Source organism: Passer montanus, unplaced genomic scaffold (genome assembly GCF_014805655.1).
Source record: "Passer montanus isolate IOZ18808 unplaced genomic scaffold, ASM1480565v1 scaffold7, whole genome shotgun sequence".
In the NCBI taxonomy this organism is placed as follows: domain Eukaryota; kingdom Metazoa; phylum Chordata; class Aves; order Passeriformes; family Passeridae; genus Passer; species Passer montanus.
Genome location: NW_024372147.1, coordinates 13,248,834 through 13,276,550, shown reverse-complemented (window position 1 = coordinate 13,276,550; position 27,717 = coordinate 13,248,834). Strand labels below are relative to the sequence as shown.

Here is a 27,717-nt window from a genome sequence, read left to right as displayed (position 1 = left end):
ATTTTTTCTTCTGCAAGGCCTACGTGTTTGGGAACAGGATTATTCAGCCTAACTGCTGATAATGTGGACACTTGTTACAGTTTCTACTGTAAAATCACTTATTTTTTTCAGGTCAGAAGTTACTCTGAGATATTAAGGAAGTATGTGGCCCTTTCATGATTGTCACATTTATAAAACAATCTTTTTTTCTCTGTGTGAGTAACCATGTGACTTCCTTTTCATGAAGAGTGAAGGAGCAGTGACTAGAAATGAGAAGAACTTTCTCTCTAAATCAGTTTCGCAATTGCCTGGTTCATGTTAAAATCTAAATTAAATGTTCTTTAAGGTACAAAGGTGTTCCTTGTGAATTACATTAATGAGAACTGGTTTGGGTTTTTTCCTGAGGTGTAGAAATCCAGACACTGGAGGGAAGATATGTGGAAATATAAATGACTTATTATTTCTGAAAAATAAGCTACAGGATATTAACTTTTTGGATGCTACATGCAGCATTCCACTGACCCATTAAAATGGGCTCAAAACATGAGTTTCTAGGAAGAATTTTAGGTCTGTATCATAGTGTAATACAGGTTCAGAAAGCCCTGTGTAGAGTGACCTGTTTGTGATTTCAGAATAATTCAGGGAAGAAGACTGAATATTTTGGGCTTTGTTTTAAAGTGGGTATCATAATGGTTTCAGCTTTAACATTTTCAGTTGACCACTACAGTTCTAAATTGTTTTTCTAGTGTCTGTTTTTATGAAATAATCCATTTTGTCTGCAGTAAAATTTTCACATCTCAATTTGTAAGCAGAAAATGGTCAAGAGAAAGTAATTCAGCAGCGTTATTTTCCAGGATAAAAACATGTTTTGTTCTTTTAATTTAATCAGGAGTTTTTCAGTCATCTTGCTTTGATGGGAAAAACTTCAAAAGCTAGAATGGTATTTCTGAGGGAATGTTGTAGAATAGCAGAACGGAAATACATCCATTTTAACCAAAGCACTAGCTGTGCTTCTGACCCAGGAAAACCACCAAAATGTCCTTGTTTTGTATTTGGTCATTTCCTCATTCTCAAATTTTGAAGGTAATAATAAGTCTCATTTGTCATTCTTACCATCTTATTTTGTTCCTTCTGAATAGCTGAACACTTTCAAAGGTTTAATTTCAGTCTGTCCTGCCACGTTTTGTCAGAGAAAGACAGTCAGTGGAGCTCCAGCTGATGGATGTTGTTAGTTCAAGATGCATGTGAGGTGCTTCCTAATAATTTTATCCATCTTTCCAACCAGGAAGAAGATGAAGTTCCTGATGATGAGACACTGAATCAGATGATTGCTCGACGTGAGGAAGAATTTGATCTCTTTATGGTGAGGATGGGTAATCATTAAAAAATCATTTTCTCCCATGTTTTTAATAAAGGCCTTAACCTTTTTGTCACTCAAATTAGTCAAAAACTTTACTGGAGAAGTAGGTTTTATTTACTTGCGTTGTTCATCTGAGGAAAAAAGTGTAGTCTGCAGTCTGTAGTTTCTTAAATACAGAGTTCCTCAAATGACACAGAGTCTTCAGAGATTGCTTGCTGTCAGTGAAACAGTGACAGTCTAGAGGAAGAGTTTGACACAACCTGAGAAATTTAGAGTTCAAAAGTGTCAATCACAGTTTGGCTTGCTAATTCTACAGCTTGCTATTACTTTTCAACATTCCATCTTACTTTCGGACTTTGATATTGGCAAGGACAACTACAGGAACTTAACAAGGTAGTAAATTAGTAGACTAACAATGCTGTTTTCTTGGTGAGTTAACTGGGATATTGTTGATGGTTTTGTCAAGAATCCAGTTAGCTGCACCTCTGCTGCTACAACTGTTGGAACAGTTACCAAAATAGAGCTGTTGGTTCAAATGTGAGCCACTTGTTTTTATTAGTACTTCCCTTTTTGTTTATGCTGTTGATAGAATAATTACTGAAATGCCTTTGTAGGCATGGATCTTGCCTTTTAGTATTTGTACAGTCTGAGGATTGCTAGAGGACCTCTGGGCTTCACTGACACCAGTACAGGGCAATATTTGACTACTGAAGGCAAAGCACCATGCCGTCTAATTCTACAGAGGCTGCTTTCTTCTGCGAAATGGAACAAGACAGACATGTATAAATGAAAGTGTATCTGGTGGTATCCACAAAAACAACTGCTGATAGGACCAACGCAAAACCTGTGTACCCAGTACAGGTTTTATTCCCTCAGTGTCTTCTGCTTAAGGATTAGTCTGTAAAAATTTGCTGTTACACAAGCATGCAGGGGCCCTTTTTGTGTGAGTTACAGTTGTTTACGTACACTGTTGGAAAAGGCCATATTCCCCCATATGACTCTTCTTTTGTCCTTGTTGATTTGCCATTTTAGTGCTTTCGTCCTAAGCTTCCTTAAGTGTTACTCAGAACTGAAATCGGTAATGGCAGGTTGCACAGAAAATGAGTGCTTACAGTCTTTTTAAACTTTTCCATCAGTAATTTGAGTGTAAGGAGATTTACATGACACAAACCATTGTGGTTTTGGCCATTTGATCCAAAACTCAAAAGAAGTAATTTCATCTGAATTACTGACTGATCATACCCTGAGTTTTGTGAAGGTAGATTTTCTGCTAGAAAAGGGCTTCTGATTTCTCCTTCAGACCCAGAAGGAAAGAACTAATCCATGGTTGAAAGTAGCTGATGAATTTGTATCTGTTTTCTTCAACTTTTAGTATTAAATTTGCAGGCTATTTAATGTTAAAAAAGTTGAGGAGCCTAGAATAAAGACAGTTTTGACAGAATCACAGAATATGCTGATCTGGTAGGAACACTTAAGGGTCGATTCCAACTCCTGACCCTGCACAGGACATGCCACAGGACAAGAATCACACCATGTGTCTGAGAGCATTGTCCATAGACTTGGACAATGCTTGGTGCTGTGACAGCTTCTCTGGGGAGCCTGTTCCAGTGCTCTGTGACTCTTTGGGTAAAGAACCTGATATCCTGATATCCAGCCTAAACCATCTCTGACATTACTTCAGGCCATTCCCTCAGGTTCTGTCAGTGGTCAAGGGATCAGTGCCTGCCACTCCTCTTCCCTCACAAAGAGCTTGACTGCAATGAGGTCTCCCCTCACTCTTCTCCAAACTGAAAAAAAGAGGTGACCTCAGCTGCTCCTCATAAGGGTTCTTCTCAAGGCCCTTCATCATCCTCATGGCCCTCCTTTGGACACTCCCCAATAGCTGTGTATCTCTCCTACACTGTGGCACCCAGAACTGCCCCCAGCACTCGAGGTGAGGCCACCCCAGCTCAGAGCAGAGCAGGACAATCCCTCCCTTGCCCAGCTGGCCATGCTGGGCCTGATGCCCCCAGGACACGGCTGGCCCTCCTGGCTTCCAGGGCACTGCTGACCATGTTCAACTTGCCATCAGACAGGACCCACTGGTCTCTTTCTGTGTCACTGCTTTCCAGCATCTCATTTCCCAGACTGTCTGTACATCCCAGGGCTGCCCTGTCACAGAAGCAGAATCTGGCCCTCAGCCTTTATGAACTTCATACTGTTGGTAATTTCCCAGTCCTCTCATTTGTCAAGGTCTCTCTGCAGTCCCTACCAGATTCCTGCTTTTGAGGGAGTCACTAGCTCCTCCCAGTTTTTTCATTGTCTGTGAACTTGCTTAGTATCCCTTCAGTACTGCATCCAAGTCATTTATGAAGCTGTGTGGGCTGAATGTATGTTTTTCGTATTAATTTATGTGGAAGTTTTTAAGGGAAAGTAAGGAGTTGGTAGTAAAAATTTTAAGAGACAAAGAAAATTAAGAAAATAGTAAGACTGTAGTTAAATATAAATAGCTACGAAATAATTTAAATTGTTAATATAAAAGTTGTTTTAATTTTTTGTAAACTGTTTCTTTATAAAAGAAAAATCTGAAAAGCAAGTTTGGCAGTCAGAGCTGTTTGTCTTTCTGTCAATATTTCAAGTATTGTATAGTCAGATAAAGAGCAAAAGGTAGACTGTGTTTTCCTTGTTGTAGTGGGTACCTATGCCACTTCATTCCCTTTTAAAGTTGTGCATATATAATCAGAATTCAGAAGTCTGCAATACCCAACAAAAAATGTGTTGCGGTGTCTTAGATGTGTAAAAGCATGTATTTTACTTAATTTGAAGTGAGCAACAAGAAAGATCAGTTCTGTGAGCATCTCTTCTATAGTCACTTTGCAGGTTAGAAGTGTTGCTTGATACAGGACCTGAAATGTAGCTGTGGAGCTAAATACACTGCTCAGAGAGAAGGTGTGTAGAAGTGGACTTTGTTCCTGTGGCTTTTAGAGGCCTTATATTGTAAAAAAATTTAGAAAACACTCAGAAAAAAATCAGGGGGTTTATGTTATCTGTACAACTCTTGTCATTTCATAAGAATGCTTCAGTAAGTTACCTCTCTGGAAAAGAAATTTTTTACTTTAGTGTTAAAACTACTTAAATAAAGTAAAGAAAACATTAAAAGAACGTGATTTTTTGATGTAAAAAATGCATTTCAAGTGGAACGCCAAATAGGTACCAAAACTCCAGTTGTGCTAATACAGTTAATCTCCTTGAAGTGAAAATGGCGATCTACTAGAACTGGATGTATAAATTACAGATTTTACACTGAGTGGCTTGAATGTTTTTTTCAATGACTCTCCTAGTCATAATTTTGAAGCTTTTACACTGAATGGCTTTGATGTTTCTTCCAAGGACTCTTCTAAGTATAATTTGGAAAGTTTAAGATAACCATCCCCACTTCACAGGTCAGCAGGCTCTGTGGTTTTTCTAAACTGGAAATTTTAGGCCTTGAGTGTGCCAACATACACGTTCTTTGCTTAGGAGCACGCACTCCATGAATGGGGTCAAAGTGCATCAGTGTCAAGTTTGCGACAACCTTATCCATCAAACCATGACATTCTGGGTGTTAGGGGATTCATATGTTTGATAGTCATGTGATGGACATGTCAAGAGGAAGATATCACCTGCTACGCACTTGAAGGGCTTATTGAAAGGATATTAAAAAAAACAAAGTGTAGAAGGTTGGTATGCCTACAACCGGTGAAGTCAGGGAGGAGAATCCAACCGACCACTTGTATCTGTGAAGAGCAAGTAAGGGGCTATGGTATAGTTCGTGGTCCTGAAGTTACAACCAATAGTGCAAAAGAGCAAGTTGAGCTTGGCAGTTAGGGGGAAAGTATGCGCCTGAAGCCAATAACCTAAATCACCTATAACGTTGAGTAGCTTGGTTCTCGTGAGAAGTGCGATCAATAGATAACCTAGTTCTCTGGCTTAGGAGTGCTTGAAAGCTGTTGGCCTAGAATATTACCTATTACTTTTAGCATTTAGGCCTTATTGAGGACAGTGAACATATAATTATTAGTTATATAAAAATAATTTAGATGTGTCTTGGAAATACAGGTTTTGGAAAGATGTCGGAAGATAGAACTGGAGGTTTCCCAGGTGTAAATATGGTTTGAGCAGTATCCTCTGAAAAAAAATGTCAGTTTGTATCTCTCATATTTCAGATTAACTGAGGTTGTCTTGAATTTTCGTTCCCAAGCACTATTATATCAGAAAACAGCTCTTAAAATATTCTTAGTGTTCAGTTTTTGTGTTAGACAAAGAAACATAGTCATTGGGGAAAAAATAAAAGGTTTCAGCATTGACTTGATGTTCTTAATGGCATTAAAATACTATGTCTCTTGACTTCACTCAGGTTCTTGGCTAACTAATACAAATAGAGGAATCTATTTCCTTTATTCTGTTTGATCTGTCTCTTGGTGCAGCTGTCTAGTTGTTATGTTAGAATAAACCAAGCCACATGTTTGGCATGAATTAGACTTTTTGAAATCAACTCAAATTGAATGGGGTGTTCTTTAATAGGTGAAATATGGAAGTCTGCTATAAGAAACTACAGGCTGGACAGCCCATTCACTATTATCTGAATAATGGGGCACAGGGAAAATGCCCATGTATTTATAGTTGCTTCTTGAACGTAGTTGGACTTGCAGACTGAAAACCGCTTCTTGCTTTCTGCTTTTCACTGAGTTTAGAAATCAGATAGTGCACAAGGCACGGTGATGAAGATGAGTTGCAAGATGCACTTCCTGAGGTCGTATTTTAGAAATGGTCATATTTGAGAAGTTCCAAGATGAGAGAAGATTCAATGGTGCCATTACCAAGTCTCAGGTTTTAAATTTGGCTGGGTTTGAACTGTCTCTCTGGAGAGATAATACTTCTGAATTAATGCATGTCTGTGTTTTGGCTAAGGTTGTAAAAGGATGATGTTTGTAATTGGCATCATGTGTTAAGTGCAGCATCATGCACACAAGGGAGACGTTTGTACATAACTGAGAACGGGTTTTTTATGAGGTTTTAGTGGCCAAAGTAGTAGCCTTGTATGATGCTGCAGCCAATTCTGATGCCGGTCTATTTACATAATTTTTTTCAATACAGAAGTGAAATGTTGGTGGCCATGTGGTTGTTTTCTCTGCTTAGCAGCTGATTACTGAGTGTTAAGTACTGTATGACTCTTCAAAAAGCCCATTTGAAATGCCTATTCTTATTACCTGATTTGAGTTATTAAGACAATGCAGGTGTAATTCATGGGACTGTGAGAGCCAGGTCAGTATGTCGTCGATAGAGGTGGATGCTTCCCCAGGAGGATTATAAAACACCTTACTGATTATATTATTCAGTAGATTATAGGAATGTATCCTCTGTCTCCATGTCTGAGCTATTGTTCACCATGCTTGAAATGAATGATTATTTAAATTTCAGCTGAAAGTCTTAACATCACCTTCTTATGTTCACAGTACTTCACCTAAGCTTATCTGATATTTTTGTGTTTTGATTTTTGTCTGGTACAGCAATAAAATCAGAAAAAATTCAGGGGTTGAAGCGTGTTGGCTTTCTGGCTCTGTGTAAACAAGCCTTTCTCTGAATTTTTTAGTTCTCCTTTGAGTCTTTGTTTCTTATACCAACTTTTAAATTTTCTTTCTGATACCATCTTTTAAATTTTTTTTCTGATAGTCAGGGTAACAAAACTAGTGAATTTTTAGTTACTCATTTTTGTTACATAGTAGTAAAACCTTATGGGGACAGCAGTGTTCTTGTGATCTGCATTGTTCCACATGGCTGTGTGTTGTCTTAGTTCCTTCAGTGGAAGCTAGTTATTAAAGTAGTGAATATAACTGGGAATTAACAATTGAGTGTAACTTTTTACAGAAGCATTTTAGAATTATTTAGGAATATTATGAAAGGGAGATAGCGGGGAAGGACTTTGTTTAAAGTTTCAAGAGTTGTTGGAGAGGTGGGCATTGACATAGTTCACTTAATAATTGTCTTTAAAACTTTTTTACCCTTTGCCAATTGCCATTGCAGCGCATGGACATGGATCGTCGCAGGGAGGATGCCAGAAACCCTAAACGTAAACCTCGCTTGATGGAGGAGGATGAATTACCATCCTGGATTATTAAGGATGATGCTGAAGTTGAAAGGCTTACATGTGAAGAAGAAGAAGAGAAAATATTTGGAAGGGGATCCCGTCAGCGCAGGGATGTAGATTACAGTGATGCTCTCACAGAGAAACAGTGGCTGCGGGTAGGTTGTTGGTTGTTTTTTACACTTGAAATTTACCCATTTGTCATGGGTTTTTCTTCTCATTTTGGAGATGGCACCAGGGAGAGCACAATTTTAGACCTAAAATACCCTCATTATCCAGCTTCTGCTGCTGTGTTGAAGATAGAAGTAATTTTTGAACTGCACTGCAGAAACTTGAATCATTGTTACTAAGCGCTGTGTCAGGACTGTGATAGCATTCTATTGGAACTTTTCTTATTTGCATGGATCTTACATCTTCAGGTACTTTTGTAACTGTCATCTTTCAGGTGCATGAAGAATTGTTCAATATTCATGAAAACTATTAATCAGTGTATATTAAAACTTGTGTGCCACACAAGCTTATTGTATTTTTAAATGCCTGTATTTAATCCTCTTAAGAATTCGGAAATTTTCACTTAAATTTTGTTTCTCTCACGCTATTTTATTTCCAAGTATTGAGCCTTTATTAGCTCCACTGAGATCAAAACATTTGATAAATGATTTAAGAATTTAAGACTGCAAAGCAAAGATTCTACACTGAACTAACACCATATTTGGGATTTTGTCTCTTGCTGTTCTTTGAAATCTACATTCCATGAATAATAATGCATGTGTCTTTTCAGTGTGGTAGCAAGAGCATGGTAAAAAGGTGATTGTTGGAAAGGCTTTTCAAAAATTTGATTACAATATGGTTTCCAAAATTTATAAATGAAATATTGTAAATGCAAAACTAATTTACATGGTTTGACAAAGAAAGTCTTGTTTAAAAATTTTTTCTGTTTGATTACAGACAATAGCAACAAGAATATCCAGTGTAGATTTTGTGTAATTTGCTAAAGATAGCTAAAAATCTTACCTACTGAGTTTAAAATGGGATGTTTGGGAGACTGGTGCAATGCATGGTGCAATACTATACTAAGAGCTAATCCAGACCTGTTGCTTAGGGGAGAAAAGGTCTGAATTATTCACCAGCTGTAAATTTAAGGAAGTCTGTGAAACTGCAGAGGTTTGATACATGGCATTTTCAAGCAGTCAGTGGAGAAGAAAGATCTAGAAACATAAACTCCTTGGATTCTTGGAGATTTACCTTATCCTACAGCGGAAGTGTGTACAGTATAGTGTACATCTAGTCAGGATAATTTTAAGCTACTTCTTTTAATGATGGAACGCTCTGGCTATGGCAGCACAGAAGTTAGCTTTGGGTCTTGCGTTTCATGACCTGAGTTGGCTGTAATATTTGTTTTGAGGCCTTTATTGTCAAAAATAGCAGGCCTAAAATAAATCCTCCGATCCCTGTCATACTGCAGGCAGAATCATCCAGTACTGTGTCATTTATAATAGAAGTTCAGGATCTGACCTCTTCTAGGCATTTCTGAGCAGTGACCATAGCAACCTGCAGTGGATTGTTTCCAACTGTTTGGCTTTTTATTATATTTTATTTGAATTTTTCAGTTGGATTTTAAGCTAATTATATGGTGCTAATAACTCTGCTTGTGCAGAGTGGCCTAATACCACTCTTTTTTTAACATTTTTTTGTCATAGGAGAGTTGGCTCCCAGTTGAGTAAATTTGGAAGGTTAGCAACCATGTTTATGCAGTCTTTTCCCATAGCTCCTGTTTTCTGAATCTCTTGATTGTTTTCTCTGACTTCCCATAGTTGTTCTACATGTAACTGACATAATTCTACAAGTTTGATCAAAAGCTAGACATCAGAATTCCAGATGCATTGTCATAAGGAGGATTTCTTTTACATAACTTCTGTGGTCCTTATACCTCACAGTTCAGTAGTTAATTTCCTAACATGGAAGGTAATGTCTCATGTTAAACTTTTGAGCCAGTGTAAGACCTTAATCCTTTTCGGTGGCTCTACTTCCTTGCCAGCTTTTCAAAACCATGTTTCAAATAGTCAGTCTTCCTAAGACGATTTAACATATGCCCTTGTTGAATAATTTTCAAGTTTTTTTCACCAAAATTACTCCCATTTTTAAGCCTGTCTTTGTGTGAACTTCTGGTCAACTTGGTGCTCTCTTGAGATTTGCTAGGGATGCCTTCTACTTTGTCTTTCTAAAGACAATAAAAACATTGAACTGCTGGACTATTTGATAAAAAGCTATAAAGGGCTACTCTGAAAATAGTTTCTTAGCAGGTCCCCATACACCTGGTAGTAATTGTTTTCTGCTTGTTTGCTTCTGAGACTGTATTGTGAGGCCAAGTTAGAAACCTTGCTACGCAAGATGGTACATATACTACATATACTACCCCTTTTCTACCATGGCTTGTTATTCTGTTGAGAGAAATTATTCTCACTTCTCTCCATTGAATAATTAAGCAAGTCTTCAAATTCACTAAGTTGCCTTAGGACAGACTGCTTCATATTGCATTGTAATTACTACTATAATTCTACTGTATACATAGTTTAACATGCTTTCAGGTGCACTTGAGGGTGTGATAAAACAAACGGAAGCATAAGAACTGCTAATAAGAACTCGTGGCTCACTGGTAAGATTCCAGATGCCAGAGTGACACCCATTCACAAAAGGGGTAGAAAGGAGGATCCTAGTAATTACAGACCAGTCAGCCTGACCTTAGTACCAGGTAAGATAATGGAGCAATTTATATTAAGTGCTATCACACAGCACTTACAGGATGGTCAGGGTTTAGGAGGGGAAGGCCAACCTCATCTCTTTTTGTCACCAAATGACTCACCTGGTGGATGCAAGAAAAGCTGTCGATGTCTATTTGGACTTCAGCAAGGCCTTTGGCACTGTCTCCCACAGCACACTCCTGGAAAAGCTGGCAGCCCACGGCTTGGACAGGAGCACTCTGTGCTGGGTTCAGAACTGGCTGGATGGCCGGGCCCAGAGAGTGCTGGTGAGCAGTGCTGCATCCAGCTGGGGCCAGGCACCAGTGGTGTCCTCAGGGGTCTGTGCTGGGGCCAGCTCTGTTCAATGTCTTTACTGACAACAAGGATGAGGGGATTGAGTCTTCCATTAGTAAGTTGCAGATGACACCAAGCTGTGGACATGTGTTGGTCTGTTGGAGGGTAGGAGGGCTCTGCAGAGAGACCTGGAATGTTTGGCTGGATTGGCAGAGGCAGTGGGATAGAGTTTAATAAGTCCAAGTGCCAAGTCCTCCTTTTTGGCCGCAATAACCCCCTGCAGTGTTACAGGCTGGGGATGGTGTGGCTGGACAGTGCCCAGGCAAAAGGGGACCTGGTGGTGCTGGTGATATAGGTTAGATATTAGGAAGAAGTTTTTCACAGAAAGGACGATAAAATATTGAAATGGCCTGCCTGGGGAGGTAGTGGAGTCACCATCCCTGGATGTGTTTAAAAAAAGATTGGATGTAGCATTTGGTGCTGTGGTTTAGTTAAGGTGTTTAGGGCATGAGTTGGACTTGATGATCTTGAAGGTCTCTGCCAACCTAGTGATTCTGTAATACTGTTTGGTGTCTTCTCATTTACAATGTAACATTGCTTGTTCACATTCAGAATAAAACTACCTCATTGGGTAGATAATGAAATGTAAGTAATGTAAGTCTTCTGGATTTTTTAAAATTACCTTGTTTTTCATGTGTGTGAAACAGTTCTTTGTCACACCCATTGCGCTCTTAGCAGCAATGTCATTTTCATGTCTTTGAGAATTTGTGTGTTTTTTCTGTAATGACATCTCTAGAAGATGTCATAATAATAGTGTACAACATATTCAAGGGAATACTTAACTATGTAAACAAAAAAAACCAAAAACAAACAGTGGTATATGCCATTTTCCAGAGGTATCCATGGGCCTATTTTTATTGCAGTACGACAAAATAAGGAGATTTATTTACCAGCAGTGAGGGATGCCCCTCACTTTTCTTCTCTAGCTGTATCTGCTGTTGCAGCTTTATAGCTATCTTCTCATAGTGTTTTCTGAATGAAACCTTGCACTTCTGATCAGTAAGTTGGTTTCATGATATTGGTGTGTAGTACTGAGCTGTCTCTTTTATGTCTTGGGTAGTTGACTAGATCTTTTTCAACGTGTTTTGCCTCATTCAGCAGCCTCAGCTCTTGATTGTGGGGTAGGTAAGACCCTCTTTTTAAGTTAGACCCTGAACTCTCTGCTGATACATGCCAGCACTGGAGAGTGTAGTTCTGGTCCTGGCAGATCCCAACGGGACCTCAAGGACAGTGTACCTTAAGGTCTGTATGCATGCCTGTACACTGACCAAGTATGTCATGCACATTCTTGCTAGAAGATCAAGTAAGTGAATGTAGAATCAAGGGACAAAATAGTAACAGAAGCCAAACCTGTGATCATAGGCAGTATTTAGTGAGATTGTGCTGCTGCCCAGAGCAGCCTGTCATTCATTGACAGTCTCCCAGGAAAACTCTTGAGAAAGAAACAGGCTTCATCACTAGCTGTCGCTGCAGCCCACTGTTCTATAACCGTTGGCATGACAACCATATTTCCTTTAAAAAAAATCTGGAAGGAGGAGTTTGCTTCCTGATCTACAAAGCATTTATATTCTGGAAGTATTTAATGCTTTAGCAGATTCTGTCCCTGTACCACTTCTAACATAATTGTAAAATCCTTTGCCGGTTCCCATGGTATATTCTTCTTGAGAGGGGTCATCTACTAAAAATTTGATTGCCTGAGACAGGCTTCAAGAAACAGAGGATTTATTTGAATAGGTAAAAGACCCTTAAGAATGTTGCATCTGGTTTCAGCTTCTCATGGAATTTAATTGCTGGCTAGTTATAGTCTCTAGTTTTCCTTGTTAATTTGAAATAGCTTTATATATTGGCCCGGGAAACATACCCGAGTACAAAATTAACAGCATCTCATTTATGTCAGGCAGGCATGTAAAAGTCATGCTTGTTTTGCTGATCTAAAAAATTGTAAGTGAAATTCATGCATTCGGTTTGTAATTGGTCAGTCTTATTTAAATAAAAACAGTGCTGGCTTTAACTCATACAGAATATGTGTAACATAGTCACGACATAAATTTTGTTTATGGTTGCTAAAGTTATGTGGTATAATAAGTCAAACTACCTAGCAGGAAAAATTTGGCATGTTTTTAACTGTTTCCTCATCAACTGGAACTGTAACTTTTTGATTTTACATACTGTCTTATAGTCTGTTAATAGGTTTGATAGCAGAGATAGTAAATTTGAGTCGATTTGTTGGTACAACTTGGTATAAATTACTAAAAGTTTTCAAGTAGGATTGTTTTCTTAGAGAGCTTCGCTTATGTGTATATAACTTCAGAATCAATACTAAGAAGATATTTTAAGGCATATTTTTATAAACTGGGGTAATGGAATATGATTTCACAGTAGTGTTTTGCTGGTGGTTAGGGTCAGAGACAGACAACTTAAGGGATAGTGTAGTTTATTATAATGCAAAACTGCAAATAATCACAAAAGGATAAGCTAATACTACAAAAAATGTCTGTAGTGATTAAGAAAGGTTGCAGTTACCCTACTTCACCCTTCATCCAGATCTACATATCAACCCTGGGAAGGTGTCGCAATGAAGGACTGGAGAGCCATGCCCAGCAGCTGGGAAATCCTGCAGTGCATCCACATTTGCAAGCCATGAGGTTTCTGACTTGCTGTGAGAGTAGCCCAACTTTTATAATAAGCAAGCTACCATTACTTCTAATACAGAAATGTCAGGTTTTATCCTCCTATTGTGTTTCTCCCAAAGGCTGGCCAGGGCTCAGGGGGGAACCAAGGGAGTTATCTTTGATCCTCCACCCACAAACAAGGCCAGATGTCACCTTGTCCTGTTTCTAAATAGGGAATGGTAAATACGTGCTTCATCAATGAGTAAGTACATGTATCACATTGCTAATAGTGCTTCACCGATTAATGGATACATATAACTTATGGTTGGAGGGTTCATCTAGAGGTCAGCTTTGGCACAGGGCCTGTTGTTTAGGCCTTACTACATTAAGTACTAAAACACCTGTGTGTAGAATTAGCATTGCAGTCTGTAGTTGTTTTAGTCTGTATTGGAGGCTGAAATTCATAGAAGGAGGGGAAAAAAATGCTTTCACCCAGTGGATAGTTCATCTGTGATGTTCATGTATGTAATACCCCTGCACCCCTGGTTTTCTCTCTTCATTTCTACTCTATAACATTTCTGGTTGCAATAGCAAAGTTTCCTCAGTTGCTGCTAAACCTGTTTCACAATCAAGTAAATGAGCATTTGCGCAGGACGTTTGAAGAAAATTGCATTTTGATCTAAACCCTGCTCTGTAGTATTGAATTGCAGATGCAATTGAATTTGTTAAGCTGTACAGGAAAACAAGTCACATATAAAAGACTGTTACTGGAAGATTAAAAAATACACCATCCTAGGGTGTTGTCTATTTTGTGACCAGTGATCATCAGAATGCTCCAGGTAATATTTTATCATATTCAATGTGAGGCTGATAAGTTCTATGCATGTGGAAGCTGCTTTTTGAAAGGTTCTAAAATTGGACATGACTTCAAGGCCTCATTGAACCATTTTTGTATTTGGTATACTTTTGGTATATCTTTCATCTCCTTTTCATTAAATTCAATTCAGAATCTACTTAAGGAAAAAAGGGTACTTTCACATTGCAGTGAAATTAAAACTAGTGAGGTAGAAAGGGCATTTTATTGGTTTTTCATGGATGAGAGGGAATTTAAATGCATATACCTGATAGCTTTGGTTCGCTATTTTGGCAGGATAGCTTTGTTAGTTTCTAAGGGTGGTTTTCTCAGAAATTCTCTTGTCTTTTCTCAGAATGTGGAATCAGGGTCAAGAGTATTAATTTTGGAAACTAAAAAAGTACTTTGAAATGCTTTGGAGATATTCTCCATAAAGAAATTTTTATTGTTTGATAATTTATTTTTTTTTTTGTGAGAAAGACTTCAAGTCAGGAAATCTGAACAGCTGTTTACAAGGAGTACCTACCAGTAAAACAGTGCCATGTTTTGATAGGATTATTTTTATTTCAGTCTGTGATTTTGACCTTACAGTGTTACATGTAGAGTACCATAACACATATTAACGTGCCTTGAAGTGGAATTGTACATCTACTCTCCTCTAGAAAACCTTAAATAGTAATGCCAAATAAGTACTTACTTTTAGAAAATATGGGGAGTACTGTTAGTATTAGAGTAAAATAAACTTCATTTTCTTTGAAATAGCTGTATCCTCTGACATACCAAGTTTATATAGCCTGGAAGTCATGAGTTAAAAATCTGGGTTTCATGTTTTGTTATATTATTACTGTTTCAAGTGCAAAAGTTTTCATAAGAAGAATTAGTCCCTGTGGTTAAGATACCAGAAATACTCCTTACATGGAAGGTCAAAATTCCAGTTAGCTGCCTGAAGGGGATTGAGGGGAGACTTCATTGCAGTTAAAACTTCCTCATGAGTGGAAGAGGAGGTGCAGGCACTGATCTCTTCTCTGTGGTGACCAGTGGCAGGACCTGAGGGAAGGGCCTGGAGTTGTGTCAGGGGGGGTTTAGATTGGGTATTAGGAAAGGTTATTCACACAGAAGGTGTTTGCGTACTGGAAGAGACTCCCCAGGAAAGTGGTTACCAAGCCTGCCAGAGTTCTAGCAGCATTTGCACAATGCCTCAGGCATGTGATGTGATTCTTCTGGTGCTCCTGTACAGGGCCAGGAGTTGAACTCTTCCAGCTCAGGATATTCTATGACTCTGAAAATGAAACAAAAACATCTATTAAGTAATTCACAAAACCCACATGAACCAAAGTCTGCATTGAAAGTGTAAAGCATTGTAGTTGCTGGAGGCATATGACAATGGAACAAGAAACAGCAACCATTTTAGTATTTGGGTCGACTGCGTTGTTATGTTCTCGGACAGACTTGAAAATAACAATGATGGGTGATACAGTAGCTAGCCTTCTGTCACCTATCAGTTTTTTAATAAAGACATTTTCATATGTTGATTTGCATTTGTGACATCGGTAAGTTACCCATACCTTTCAAAGTGTATATTGTGGCCAAACTATTTATTCACTCTGTGAAAAGCGAGCTATTTAATATTTTGCCTTGCCATCAGAGGCAAATTGTGAGATCTTTATTGTAAAAGGCCATCTTCTGAAGGTAGACCGGAGCAGGTGATGGAAGGCTTTATGCTGATGTTTTTTATGCAGTATGCATACAGGCAAAATAATTCTTCCGATGGGTTGGTGTATGTATGCAGAGCTCTGCTTCTTCTATAGAAACTACTTCTGTAGCAACTTAAACGTTAGCAATTTGTCTTTTTTTGTAAGTAAACAAGTATGGAAGTACTAACTTAACAGATACAGAAGAACACAGAGGTTTCAATCTGAATTTCTCAAAAACTATTTAGCCAATGCTTAGGCATGTCATGACTGGCAGTTAGCTTCCTGAGTCATCCTGAAGTACCCCACTTGATGAGTCCAATAGTGTACTTATTTATTCTAGCAGTAAAATTCTAACCTTAAAAAAAAATCTTACAAAAACTTGCTAGTAACCACAACCATTTAATTTTGTCCCATACTCTGAAATTGGCATGTTTAGCAAGTTACATATTGTGGTTCCATGGCTATTTATTATGTATTCTTTTCAGAGACATCTGACATTTTTAGCTGGGTTTCAAATGCAGAACCAAGGACTTTGTTTTTGCTTACAGGCTTTTGTATATGCACTATATTATACTGTACTATACTAAACATTATTTTGTTGAGAAACTTCATGTGCTCTTAAGTCGTTAGCTTTTCACGAATTCTTTGTATTGTTTGTAGGTAATAGTTTGTGCCCATCAGACTGTGATTTGCCATGCAACTTAACCCAGAAGAACAAAGAAGCCTTCTAGACAGATACTGGTCATATTAGATTTTAACTTCTAGGTTGTAATATGCATATTAAAGGGTCAGGCTCTACTATGAGTCCTGGCATGGTCATATAACTGCACCTTCAGAAGTATCCTGAAGACATGAAAATCAGTGCTCAAATGTAGCATTGCAACATACTGCTTTGGTATAAAATACAGAAAAGATACATATAATTTAGCTTTTTTCAGCAAGTTTTCCAATGTTTGACTTACTTTCATTCCATACAGTCTTTACCCAAATTCTTCTAACTTATTAAAAAAATATATTGGAATTGGAAAAAATATATGGAATTGTCATAAAGGGATACTTCCTAGTATTTATTATATAAATACTCTATTATTATTTAAATACTCTATTTCTATAAACAAATATTTTCATCTTTTGGTACCAGAAGTGAGTATTCTAACCTCTTGCAGTATGTTTTTGTCATATCATGCTCTTGTAACACTGTATGTTTTCCATTCTTAATTGCTTCAGAGTACTTACATTAATAGTAATAGATGTTTAAACCAAATTTCCCATGTTATTGCAAAAATCCTTAAGCTGTTTTCTGTGAATAAGTAGATACAATAGATCTGTGAACATCCACTGAAAAATAATTAAGCTGTAATGGTTTCTGAAAGCTGTTATTTTTTTCCCTTATTTTTTGCAAGATATTTTGTCATTTTTGTTTTGAATTTTTCTCAATTTTTCTCCCATTTATTTATGTTCCACATTTTAAACTTGGAATAAAAGATTACTGCTTGAGAATATATGAATATACTTAAATGTAAGAGAGAAGAAGAACATATGAAAGAAAATATTTGTATGATTGTTGGCAGTAGCTGAGTTTACTTCGACATGCTTAAAAATGCCAGTTTATGCTCTGTACTATAGGTTTCTCGTGCTAAATCATTGAGAGCCATAGGTTTCAGGGCACAGAAAATTTATGTTCATCTTTAAGTTAGAGGCTTTGTGTTAGTTCATTAGTCTGTTAATCAAAAAGAGAGAGAACTTCTACTGGTTTTCTAGAAGGCACCACTGAATATCTGTTTATGTGAGAGATAAATAGTTCACTAATTGTAACACTACTGATCTATCTCAGTGATTTCATGCTGGAAATCTGCTAATTATCCCTTTATGTTTTAGTCCTCACCTGTATTGTTTCCATAATGGAAGAAAAGGCATCCTGTTCATCATAGGAGTTCTCTACTAAGATATGGTATCCTGCTGTTGCAGAACAAGAGTTTGTAATGGCTTCTTACATTTTTCCAGTGCTTAGAATTGTCAATTTTATCTTTACCATAGACCAGATGCCTGTTGCTGCAAATATTTGCAATGTTCAGTGGAAGCAAATGTCCTGAAAAGAGCCAAGACTTAAGTTTCTTTGCAAAGAGCTGGTCTGATGAGGGTGTAAACCTTGTCTTTATACCAGGTATTTTTCTAATTTAATTAGTAGGGTCTTGGAAGATAAAGGAGACAATTTTTTTTTTTTAATGAAGAAGGGCTAAACACCTGGCTTTTTTTCTCAAAAAATAATTTTTAAAAATCCATTAATTCCCATTCCCAAATTGAATTTTAAAAATCTTTTTCATAAGGAATAAAATCAAACAGAAGTATATCTTTAATTATGAACTGCAAAACATCATCCAAACTGCTAGTCTGCCAGTAGGTGACATTTTGAAGTAAAGATTTCCTACTTTTCACAACAAAAGAATGTCATGTTTATAAAAAGGTAAATGTCAAGGGAAAAAAGACAAATTAACATTGCTTAGAATTACCAGAAACCTGCAATAGTAACAGTATTTTTCAAAATGTGAGATGAAACACAACTGTAAATACTTATTTCAGAACTTGGAAAAGAAGCCATAACTATTTATTTATTAGTAGTCAGATATAAGTGTGTTTCTGATTGGTTTTGTATGCATGATCTCCCTTGCAAAACAAACATCTTCACCTTAGTGGGAGATTATAAATCCTTGGAATGCTGAATTCCTCTTTTTTCTTGGTTTTGGATGTGGTTATTATTGATGAGTATTTCCATAACTTCACTGCAGCATGTTTCCTCCTCTTCTGTGACATCTGTCTGTGAGCCTGAATGGAATGTAGGTATTAACAGACATACTGCTAAATTAAAATCTGTTCATGAGTTCTAAACTAATTCATGAACTATTTTAGCAAATCATTAAAAATGAAATTTAAAAATTACGTCAGAAGAACAACAGGGCAATAAATCCCTTCAGTAAAAGATTTATTGTAGACCAAAGAAGAGAGGAAGTTTTGGAAGCAAAACCCTCAGTAAAAGCTAAGCTATTACAACCTTGATAGTATTTTCCTTTTAAACTTTTGAGATGCCTGGGAAATAAAGAACAGCTGTTCTTGGACAGAAACATATTTAGTGCTGACTAAATTCCAAGCGTATTATCTTAAAGGAATTTAGGAGAAAATGGGAAAATCAATCACCACCACCACCCCCTGGCACCCAGTTTCTCCTGATGTCCATCTGAGAAGGTGATTTTCTTACGTGATTAACTTTCCTTGACCCTTGTGTAGGGAAGATAATCTACTTGTTCAAGAAAAAGCATAACTCTAGTACCAATTATCTCGCAATGCTTTTGTCAGTATAGAGTCCTCTACATTCCTGTAGTAGGCTTTCCTGAATCAGAATTCTTAATAAGACTGATAAAAATTAAAAAAGGGGGAAACCTTCCCTATTTTCACTTCTTCAATGAGTAACACCAGTCAGTAAATGCTCCAGAATCTTGTCTGTGCAACAAGCATCTGTGTCTCTGACATAGTGAGCAAGATGAAGGGGAAAAAATTAGGCATCTCTGTCATGGCTTAGATTTTACTTCAAGATGGATTGCTTGTGACTCCAAAGCTGGGAAACATGCCTGCAGTATTTTCATTACAGTCTTCCAGTGTCTTTCTTAAGTTAATTACATTCATTCAGTCTCTCAATTTTACTTCCAGTCATACTTCCAAAGATACCTGCAACTATTTCCAGTAGCAGTCTGTTAACAATATTTAGTCTTTGAGTTACCAATATGTTCTAAGGTTCTGAATGTTATGAAGGCAATCTGAAATACTCAGGATACCTTGTACTTGAGAAATGCTATTGTCAGATCTCTTTCGGAATATGTTTGCTTATCATCTGGAAATTTTCCTGCATAATATTTCACAAGTCCATTATAAATTATCCTCCAGTCATCAAGGAGAGAGCTTCTTCCCCTGTATTCAGAAGCAGGTTCATTATTATTACTGTAAGAGACAAGAATTCTTCAGCAGGTTATCTAGCTTTCCAAAATAATGGGAAGAGGGTTTGGGAAGCACAAACAAAAAACCCCACCACAACAAAACAGTTTAGTGATAAAGAGTAAGGAGGATGATACCAATATCAGTTTTTGGCATAGAATTATTTTAGATTCCTCTCCCATCTTTCTGTTGCTCTTAGGTAATGTTGGCTTGGTCAAGAGATTTTAGAATTAAGTCTTCTTAGCTAGACATTTTGAAAACTGTGGAAGACAATTACAGACCTGTAGATCTTCTTAGAGTGTGGCTAAGTAAATGTAAACCACAGAATAGTGATGATTTTTGGGTAGTTTCACATTCAGGGTCTTGATGCAGTGAATTTTCTCACTGCTCTGATTGGTTGAGCAAAGTATATTTATAGTCAGCATGACTAGTTGTTTCTTTCTATAACTCAATTCCTTCCCTCTAATAGAGCACTTCCTTGGGCTCACTGAGCAGACAAGCAGTGGGGTCCTGGTATCATGAGTAGTTAATTCTGCTCTTCAATTTCTCTGTCTCTAAAGTTTTGTGAAAATCTCATTGGTGCGAAATCAGCTTGAGGAGTTCCATTTAAAATCTCTGTTTGCCTTTTGGGGGAGGGACATATGAGACTAATTACAGATATTTTTTTCTTTTTAACAAGATTTCACTTTTCAACAGAAGGAAATTTTATGTATTTGTCAGTGGGTTTTGTCATAACTTAGAGAGTTTATCAGTGCTGGCTCTGCATGATGCTTTACTTAATAATTATATTAAAGATGAAGCTTCAGCATTAAGATGTCTTACATCAAGATTAAATATTAGGATATTTCACCTGAACAAATTTTCTCAGACCTAAAAAAAACCACTGATGATAAAAGCTTTGATTTTAAGTCCTTACCTTTTTTTTTAATATTATGCCTTGTTGCTTTGGTTGAGGCCCTTTCTCTTTAAAGATACTTTTGCATGGTTATGTCAGAACATTTATCATCAGTCTTTGAATCAAAATACAGGAAAAACCTATAATTTACATTGCTGTTTTCCTTAATGTCTAATTAAATATAAGCAGCTGGAGTTTCAGTGGAAATAATTGGGTAACTATTAATAATTTTCAAATGCAAAACAGAAAACAGTCTATTTTCTCCCACTCCTTAAAAAGATGCTAGTTTCAGTGATGTGACGACACAGACTCTTGCTTGATGAACATATGGCTGAATAACTCATTTACCATATTTGGTGGAATTTCAGCCTGTCTGAGAAGACGGTATTACAAGTTGATATGTTTTTGCAATAATTGCATTTTGAGTTTTTAGAAAAACAATACTTTGGTGAAAGCAAGTTAAAACTGGATGTAATCAAAAATTCTTTGCCTTTTGACAGATTCTGGTCTATATTCTGTTTTAGTTTAGTCTAAGAAAGACTAGACTGGTGAATCTATTGTGCAGTAATGCCCAACAAGGAGAGGAAATTGAATTAAAATAACTCTTCATTAACCTTTAAAATTATTTTCAGGTATTTATTGATTGCACTGTTGATAGAATATCTTAAGCTCTTTAATCTAATTGTCAAGTGTTAAAGGCATTTTTCCTCACAGTCTTTATCTGGTACACTGACCTCTATGTTGCATAGCAAGATACAATTATGATGTAAGGAAACTTGCTGTACAGAGTGAGGAAACAATTCTAATGTGAAAATTAGAAGCAGTCCCAGATGTCAGGAATGTTATTGGTAAAAAAATAAGCAAGAGAAGTGGATTTTGAAGAGATCTATTTAAGAATGTGAACTACAGTGTGAAAAGTTGAAGTCTTCATTAGTTGCCAGATTTAATCTGAGAACAAATGTAAAATAAAGAATGGTAGGATTTCAAACAGAGCAAGACAGAAAAAAAAACCAAACAAACCAAAAAAAAAAACAAAAAAACCCCCCCAAAAAAAAAAAAAACCCCCAGGAGAACTCTCTTGGAATATCAGTACAAAAAAAAAACCAAAAAAACCCCCACAAAAACAAAAAAAAACCAGGAGAACTCTCTTGGAATATCAGTATAATATTCCAAGAAGGATCATGTTGAAGAGAGAAGTTTGTAAGGTTAAGTAGATGTCATTTTAGGAGTGTCCCTAGGGTTCTTTTCTTCCTTTCTTCTGTTCTGATGTGGTAAATGTGACCTTCATTTTGCAAAGCAGTCCTCTGCTGCTGTTCATTACTGCACTACTGACATGTTTTTTTGGTTTTAAGTGCTTAACAGCCCTTAACCTTAGTGCCTTTTGGTCAGTAGTCAGTAAAATGCCCTTCTATTTGTTGTTCCCAAAAAAGCTCATTCTTGTGGAGATTTTGTATGATTGGGTTAGTATTTGTGTTCAGGGAGTTGGTAAGATGGTGTGGTTTTTTTCTGTTCGCCTATGTTTTAAGTGCTTTCTCTTGAAATACTGAGTTTAATTAGCATGCTAGGATATTTCTTTACATGATAGTGTTAGTTAGAATAGCTCTCCTTCAGCTTTGCAAGTTGGAGAGGCACAGGGAGGGCATTGATGTTAAGGGATGTGGTAAGTTCTCTGAATGTTCATCTTGTTAAGATAAAATTGGAGAGGGACACAGGAAGAGTTTGCATATCCTGTGCTTGTGTCCTGTTTCATCTGAACAGCTACAAGCAAACTTACTATATGGCTCTGTGCCATTTCTGCTCTTTGTGTCCAGGTTTTAGACTACAAGTAGTACAGATAGCTTTTACTATGTCTCAGTTTTCTAGTTGTCTAGTTTTCTTTGTCTCCAGTCAAAGGGAAAATAATTATGTACTGAAGAGTTTTACTATGTAAATGAGACAGGCCTTAGACACCCAAGCTGATTTTATGATGAGCACCTCCACTGATTCACTCTGCAATCACACTTCCTGTAAAATTACTTTAAAGCATATTAGTTGTGTAAGGCCTGTACAATTATTGACTTGTTTCACACCATCGTGAAACAAAACTGAGCTGTTAGTAGAAAATCCTTATTTGTGTCTGTAATTCTGAATTGAAAAGATACTGAGTCACAGTGCTGTATCATAACTGACATAACCTGTGTAGTATCTTGTCATTCAAATGGAGAAAAGAAACAATTTGCATTTTGTCCTTACTTTGTTTCTGTTTGGAGCTCATGTATCAATGTTGTAATAATGTTCCCTGACAATACTTCCTCCTCAGAACAACCCTTCTTTAGGAAAGGTGAAAATCTAATTGCAAGCAGCAATAGACAGAGTGTCTCAGAAGTAACTTCTGCTTGCCTCCTGAAAAATACATATTTGATCTTGGGAGGTGGAAGCTTCTTTTTGGAGGAAGATAGTTTGATTTCTTTAATCCATGATAAGTGTGCTCTTGCCTCTTGAGAAATGAAATTGGTTTGTGTACATGGACTAGGGTACAGCAATATGAGTCAGAAAAGCGGGAACATTTTGTCAGTACAGAACTTAACACAGGGTCCTCATATTTCACTGGCATATTTGCCTTTCATGAGATGCCTGACAACTTACAACATTTGACGTTAAATTTTTACAGCTGTCTTTGAAAAAAATGAGGCGTACAGATTTCTTATGGTATTGTTTTGTCCGGTTTCCTTAATGGAGGGAAAGTGTTAAATTTTTCTTAGTGTACTATTTTCCTTGACTCCCTTGCTATTCACCTCACTAATCCAGAGACATTGGAACATGGGACATTTGAACACAGTCTGTGTTATTTTGCATTCTTACACAGCCCATCATCTGTCAGGAACTGGAGATTTGTGCCTGAGATTTGTATCATAATTGTACTGGTAAAGGTTTGGAAGGGCATTTCCTTCAGTGTGGCACTTAGGGCCTGGAATAGTAAGCTTTTCTAACAGGGATCAGTCAGATGAATTAGCTTAATAAATACGTTGCTGTTAATACCTACATGCTTGGATCACATGTGTAGATATATGCACAGAGCATTAACCTATCTGCTGATAATTGATTCATATAATACAGTTTTAAGCCATCTTTTGAGACAGCATAAAGCATATAAGTTTAGTTTTAAATGTCATTGTTTATGTACAAAATACAAATTTGTCTCTTTAGAACACATGTTAAGAGTTATTATAGCAACATTTTTGTACTGCTTGTATTGTCAGAATGGTTTTTGAGTGGGGTCGCTAAGGTCTTAAAGCTGTCTGAGTTTACATTGATGCATAGAAATTTTCCAAATTTAATATAGTAATTGATGGATATATTACTGGTTAAATAGAAAGTTTAACGCTTGATGGTAGATTCGTAATTTGCTAAGAGTTCCTTTGCTACCTGCTAGTTACTAATTTTAAGAGTGCAAAAGTATATGTTAGTTTGCTTGGGTTTTATTTTTATCATCTGTCTTTACTATGTTGCTGTATGTAATATTTTTTTTAAATCCCAGCTTTTCACTTCTATCTTTTCATTAATATTTATTGCCCAAAATAATGCTTATTCTAAGGAAAAATTTTATGCAGAATTCTAAAGTAATGACTCTGTGATGATAGGACTACTGTGATTTCTTTTTGATGGGAGAAAATATGTTAAACAAGCAAAAATATAAATATATTGTAGTTAAGTGAAGTTTTCTGAAGGACTGAAAAATGTTAACAGAAAAAGTTAGCAAAGTTAACAGAATGATTACTTGGCTTGGTTTTATTTTTTTAATGTCTTTTAAATCAGAATAGATTATTGTATCAGTTTCAGTAACCAAACTTGATCTGTTCTCTGTGGAGCAATAGGAATACATTTTCTGTAATGAAAGCATCTTTAAAATGCATACAAGCAATTTCAGTTTTAAAATCATACATGAAATTGTCTAATTGTGCTGTTGTTATTAAAATAATAACAAGAATCAGCTAAAAATCTAATTTGAATGCTTAGAATAATAAGGGGAGAAATATGAAAAGTAGTTGTCAATATTAAAACCAGCTGAAGGAGGAAGGCTTCAGGCCTTGTAGTAGGTAGAATGAAACAGCAGATTTCAGTATCCACAATCCTTTCAGTATTAAATTTTCAGTAAAATAAAATTACTTGTATATGAAAACATAGCCTTTCCCCAGCTCTCTTTTTTTTCCTGATCAGCTGATGAAGAGACTAGCAGCTCGCTGCTTTGCTGGCTTGTTAATTTTATCCCCACTAACTGTGATTTCCGATAGCCGGCCTGCTGATAGTGGTAAGGTAAATATCCTTTTTCATTGCCGTCTTGAAGATTCAGTAGAACTACATCACAGGCGTGTGTAGGTGTGTAACACATCAAAAGTCGGTGTTCTTCGTATTTCAGTGTACAACTGAGTGCTTGAGGAGAGCAATGACATTAACTGTTGACAGCCTTGCATGCTGTATTTATTGTTAGCTTTTCTAGCTTCCAAGATATGCAGAGAAATTTCCTTTTCTTAATCTTCATTAGCCTCAGTGGTTTATAGTGCGTGTCCTGCTTTAGCCAGATGAATATTAATGAATTTGTGTGCAGATTTTTTTTTCCCCTCCTTCTTTCTTCCTAACTCATCAGATCTCGAGGCTCCTTCGTAGTGAATATCTGAATGCTGTGGAAGCATGATGTAAATTGTCTTTTGATTATTAAGGCCTAGTTTCAGGCTGTCTCGCAGGATTCTGCTTTTGTGTTTGTCTGTGGATTTGCACATCGGAGGATGCATAGGAAACAGATTTCAAAATCCCACTGCTTTTCTAAACATGCCAGGTTATTTTGTGTTGTGCATCAGGTTTTGTTCACAAAATGTTTTTGAAGAGACATTGTACACAATTGAGACAAATTATGTCTAGGCTGTAATCACTTTTCTATATTGATTGTTATGCTCACATGATCATAAATATTAGCCATGTTTGGTGCTGTGTAGAAATGAAGGTAATTGCCTTAGGATTAGAGCTCTTTCAGCTACAAGAAAGGATTGATTAGCATTTGCATGCACTCAAGGCAATATTGAGAAGCAAAAGCGACAAATATCAACATCAGTTATGTTCTGAGAAAGCATTAATCAGAGAGCCTTCGTTTTAAGATTTTTAATTTTATTTATTATTTTTCATTTCAGTTCTCTTATGACCTGGTATTTTTATTTCTTTTGTTGGCATTCTCAAATCACAAAAAGTTCAGCTTCTTGCTTTATGATGCGGATCTGATAGTGTGTGTGAACAGGTTCCCTTTATTCCTAGTTCAGTTTTTTGTAGCAATTTTTTATCCCTCTGTGTAGAGCTGCTGGGTCTGGTTAAAAGCATACATCCAGGTAATGGAAACAATTGAAATTAGTGTTAATTGTCTGTGACTGTGTGTATGGTTTAGTTTTTGGGATGGGTTTTTTGCATCCCATGTTATGAGTCCTGTTTAAAACAGACCACTATACTGTCAGTGTGTCTGCCTACCTCATGGTTCCTATTCTAGAAGAAAATTATACATTTTGAGATGATTTTAACACTTAAGTGATTTAAAAGTTACTTTAAAAGCTTGGAAGAGGAGTTGTTACTACATAAAGTATCTCTCTTTTATGTGTATGCACAAAGAACTGTGTGTGAACTGGCTTTGGGAGCTGAGCACAACTTAGACTGTCCTATTTGAAAACATGTGGTATCAAAGTCTGTTTTGCATGGAACTGTGTAACCCAGAACTGACCCTGATGTGAAAAAATGAATGTTTTCTGAACACTTACTGAGACAATACCCCAGGCCAGTATGTGTGAAATGTGATTTGATGTGGAATTGAAGGTACAGGTAAAACAACATGTTTATTTGATAGTAGGATCCTTAGGAAAAGTTAATGTTTGGTGTCTCTTTGATTGCTAATAGGTCAGTTTCTTGTACTTTTGTTTATAAATAAACAGAACATTTAGAGTTGAATTGTCAGCATCCAGTGGAATTGCAGAGGGTTTTTACTGTTGTTTTTAAATATAGTTTGTTATTTCCCTTTGCAGTATCTCTTTTGTTTAAAAACCATACTTTTTGAATCCGTGGTTGTCAGGCAATTGAAGACGGCAATTTGGAAGAAATGGAAGAGGAAGTCCGGCTTAAAAAGCGAAAGAGACGAAGAAACGTGGATAAGGACTCTGGGAAGGAGGATGGAGAGAAGGCAAAGAAAAGAAGAGGCAGACCTCCTGCAGAGAAGTTGTCGCCCAATCCACCCAAACTGACAAAACAAATGAATGCCATCATTGATACTGTGATAAACTACAAGGACAGGTGAGCTTGGAGACAGTCTATCACATGTGCTCTCTCCCTCCCTGCTAATACCACTCTCTGCATTTTATAACAGCTTCATTTTTTTTAGTCTTTAGAAAGACATGTTGACAACTGCTTTTCTGAAGAGCAATTCCTCTTAGGGCCTCATCCTGAAAGTCTCATGCTTTATAGAGTTTTTTTAACGCCTGTCTGATAAAACGTTGTTGAAACACAATTTTAAAAAGTAAGAAAAAAGTAAGTGTAGAGCTCCTGCTTAGGAATGAAGTCATTCTGCTCTAGGTGTGTACTTAAGAACATTCAGCTTGAGCAGTATTTTCTTTCTATTTAGTGAGCATGTGCTGAAATTAATCTTTTCAAAGACATGACTACAGATTTATTAATTCAAGTTTACTTGGGTCTCACAATGAAAGACTGAAAGACTGTCCAAAATGTGTTGGGCTCATATAATGAGCATTAGAGCTGCCAAAAGAAAAAATACAGAAATACTGAAACATCAAAGATGGGAGCCTGTTTGTCAAAAAATTCCCATTTTCAGCATTAAAATATGCCAAGTAGTTAGACTTCAGGGAAAAATTACTCTTTCTAATCGGAAATGTCATCTGAAGACTTCTGTTTTGCCAATTTTCAAACTGCAAATCACCTGTGCTTCATGAGCAAGAAATTGGGAGTTACTTCATGATGTCTTTGAATCAGACTTGATTGCAAAAGTTGTGTTTAAACTCAGTTTGTATTTGCCAAAAATCAGTAAAGCCTTCTTGTGTGCTTATCCCTTCTTTGCTATACATTGAATTACTTAGATCATATAACACCTGTTATAATCTAAGTTAATACTAAAATGCATT

The 27,717-nt window shown here is 36.7% G+C and overlaps 1 protein-coding gene across 8 annotated transcripts in view; it reads left to right on the top strand.

The window, feature by feature from the left end:
• Positions 1–27,717, top strand: part of SMARCA2 (SWI/SNF related, matrix associated, actin dependent regulator of chromatin, subfamily a, member 2) — a 188,388-nt gene that overhangs the window by 68,121 nt on the left and 92,550 nt on the right. For all 8 annotated transcript variants that reach the window (XM_039729732.1, XM_039729726.1, XM_039729728.1 and 5 more), the window contains 3 exons: positions 1,265–1,342; positions 7,382–7,600; positions 26,658–26,875. In XM_039729732.1, the coding sequence (XP_039585666.1) occupies positions 1,265–1,342; positions 7,382–7,600; positions 26,658–26,875 (515 nt within the window). The remainder of the gene's footprint in view (positions 1–1,264; positions 1,343–7,381; positions 7,601–26,657; positions 26,876–27,717) is intronic.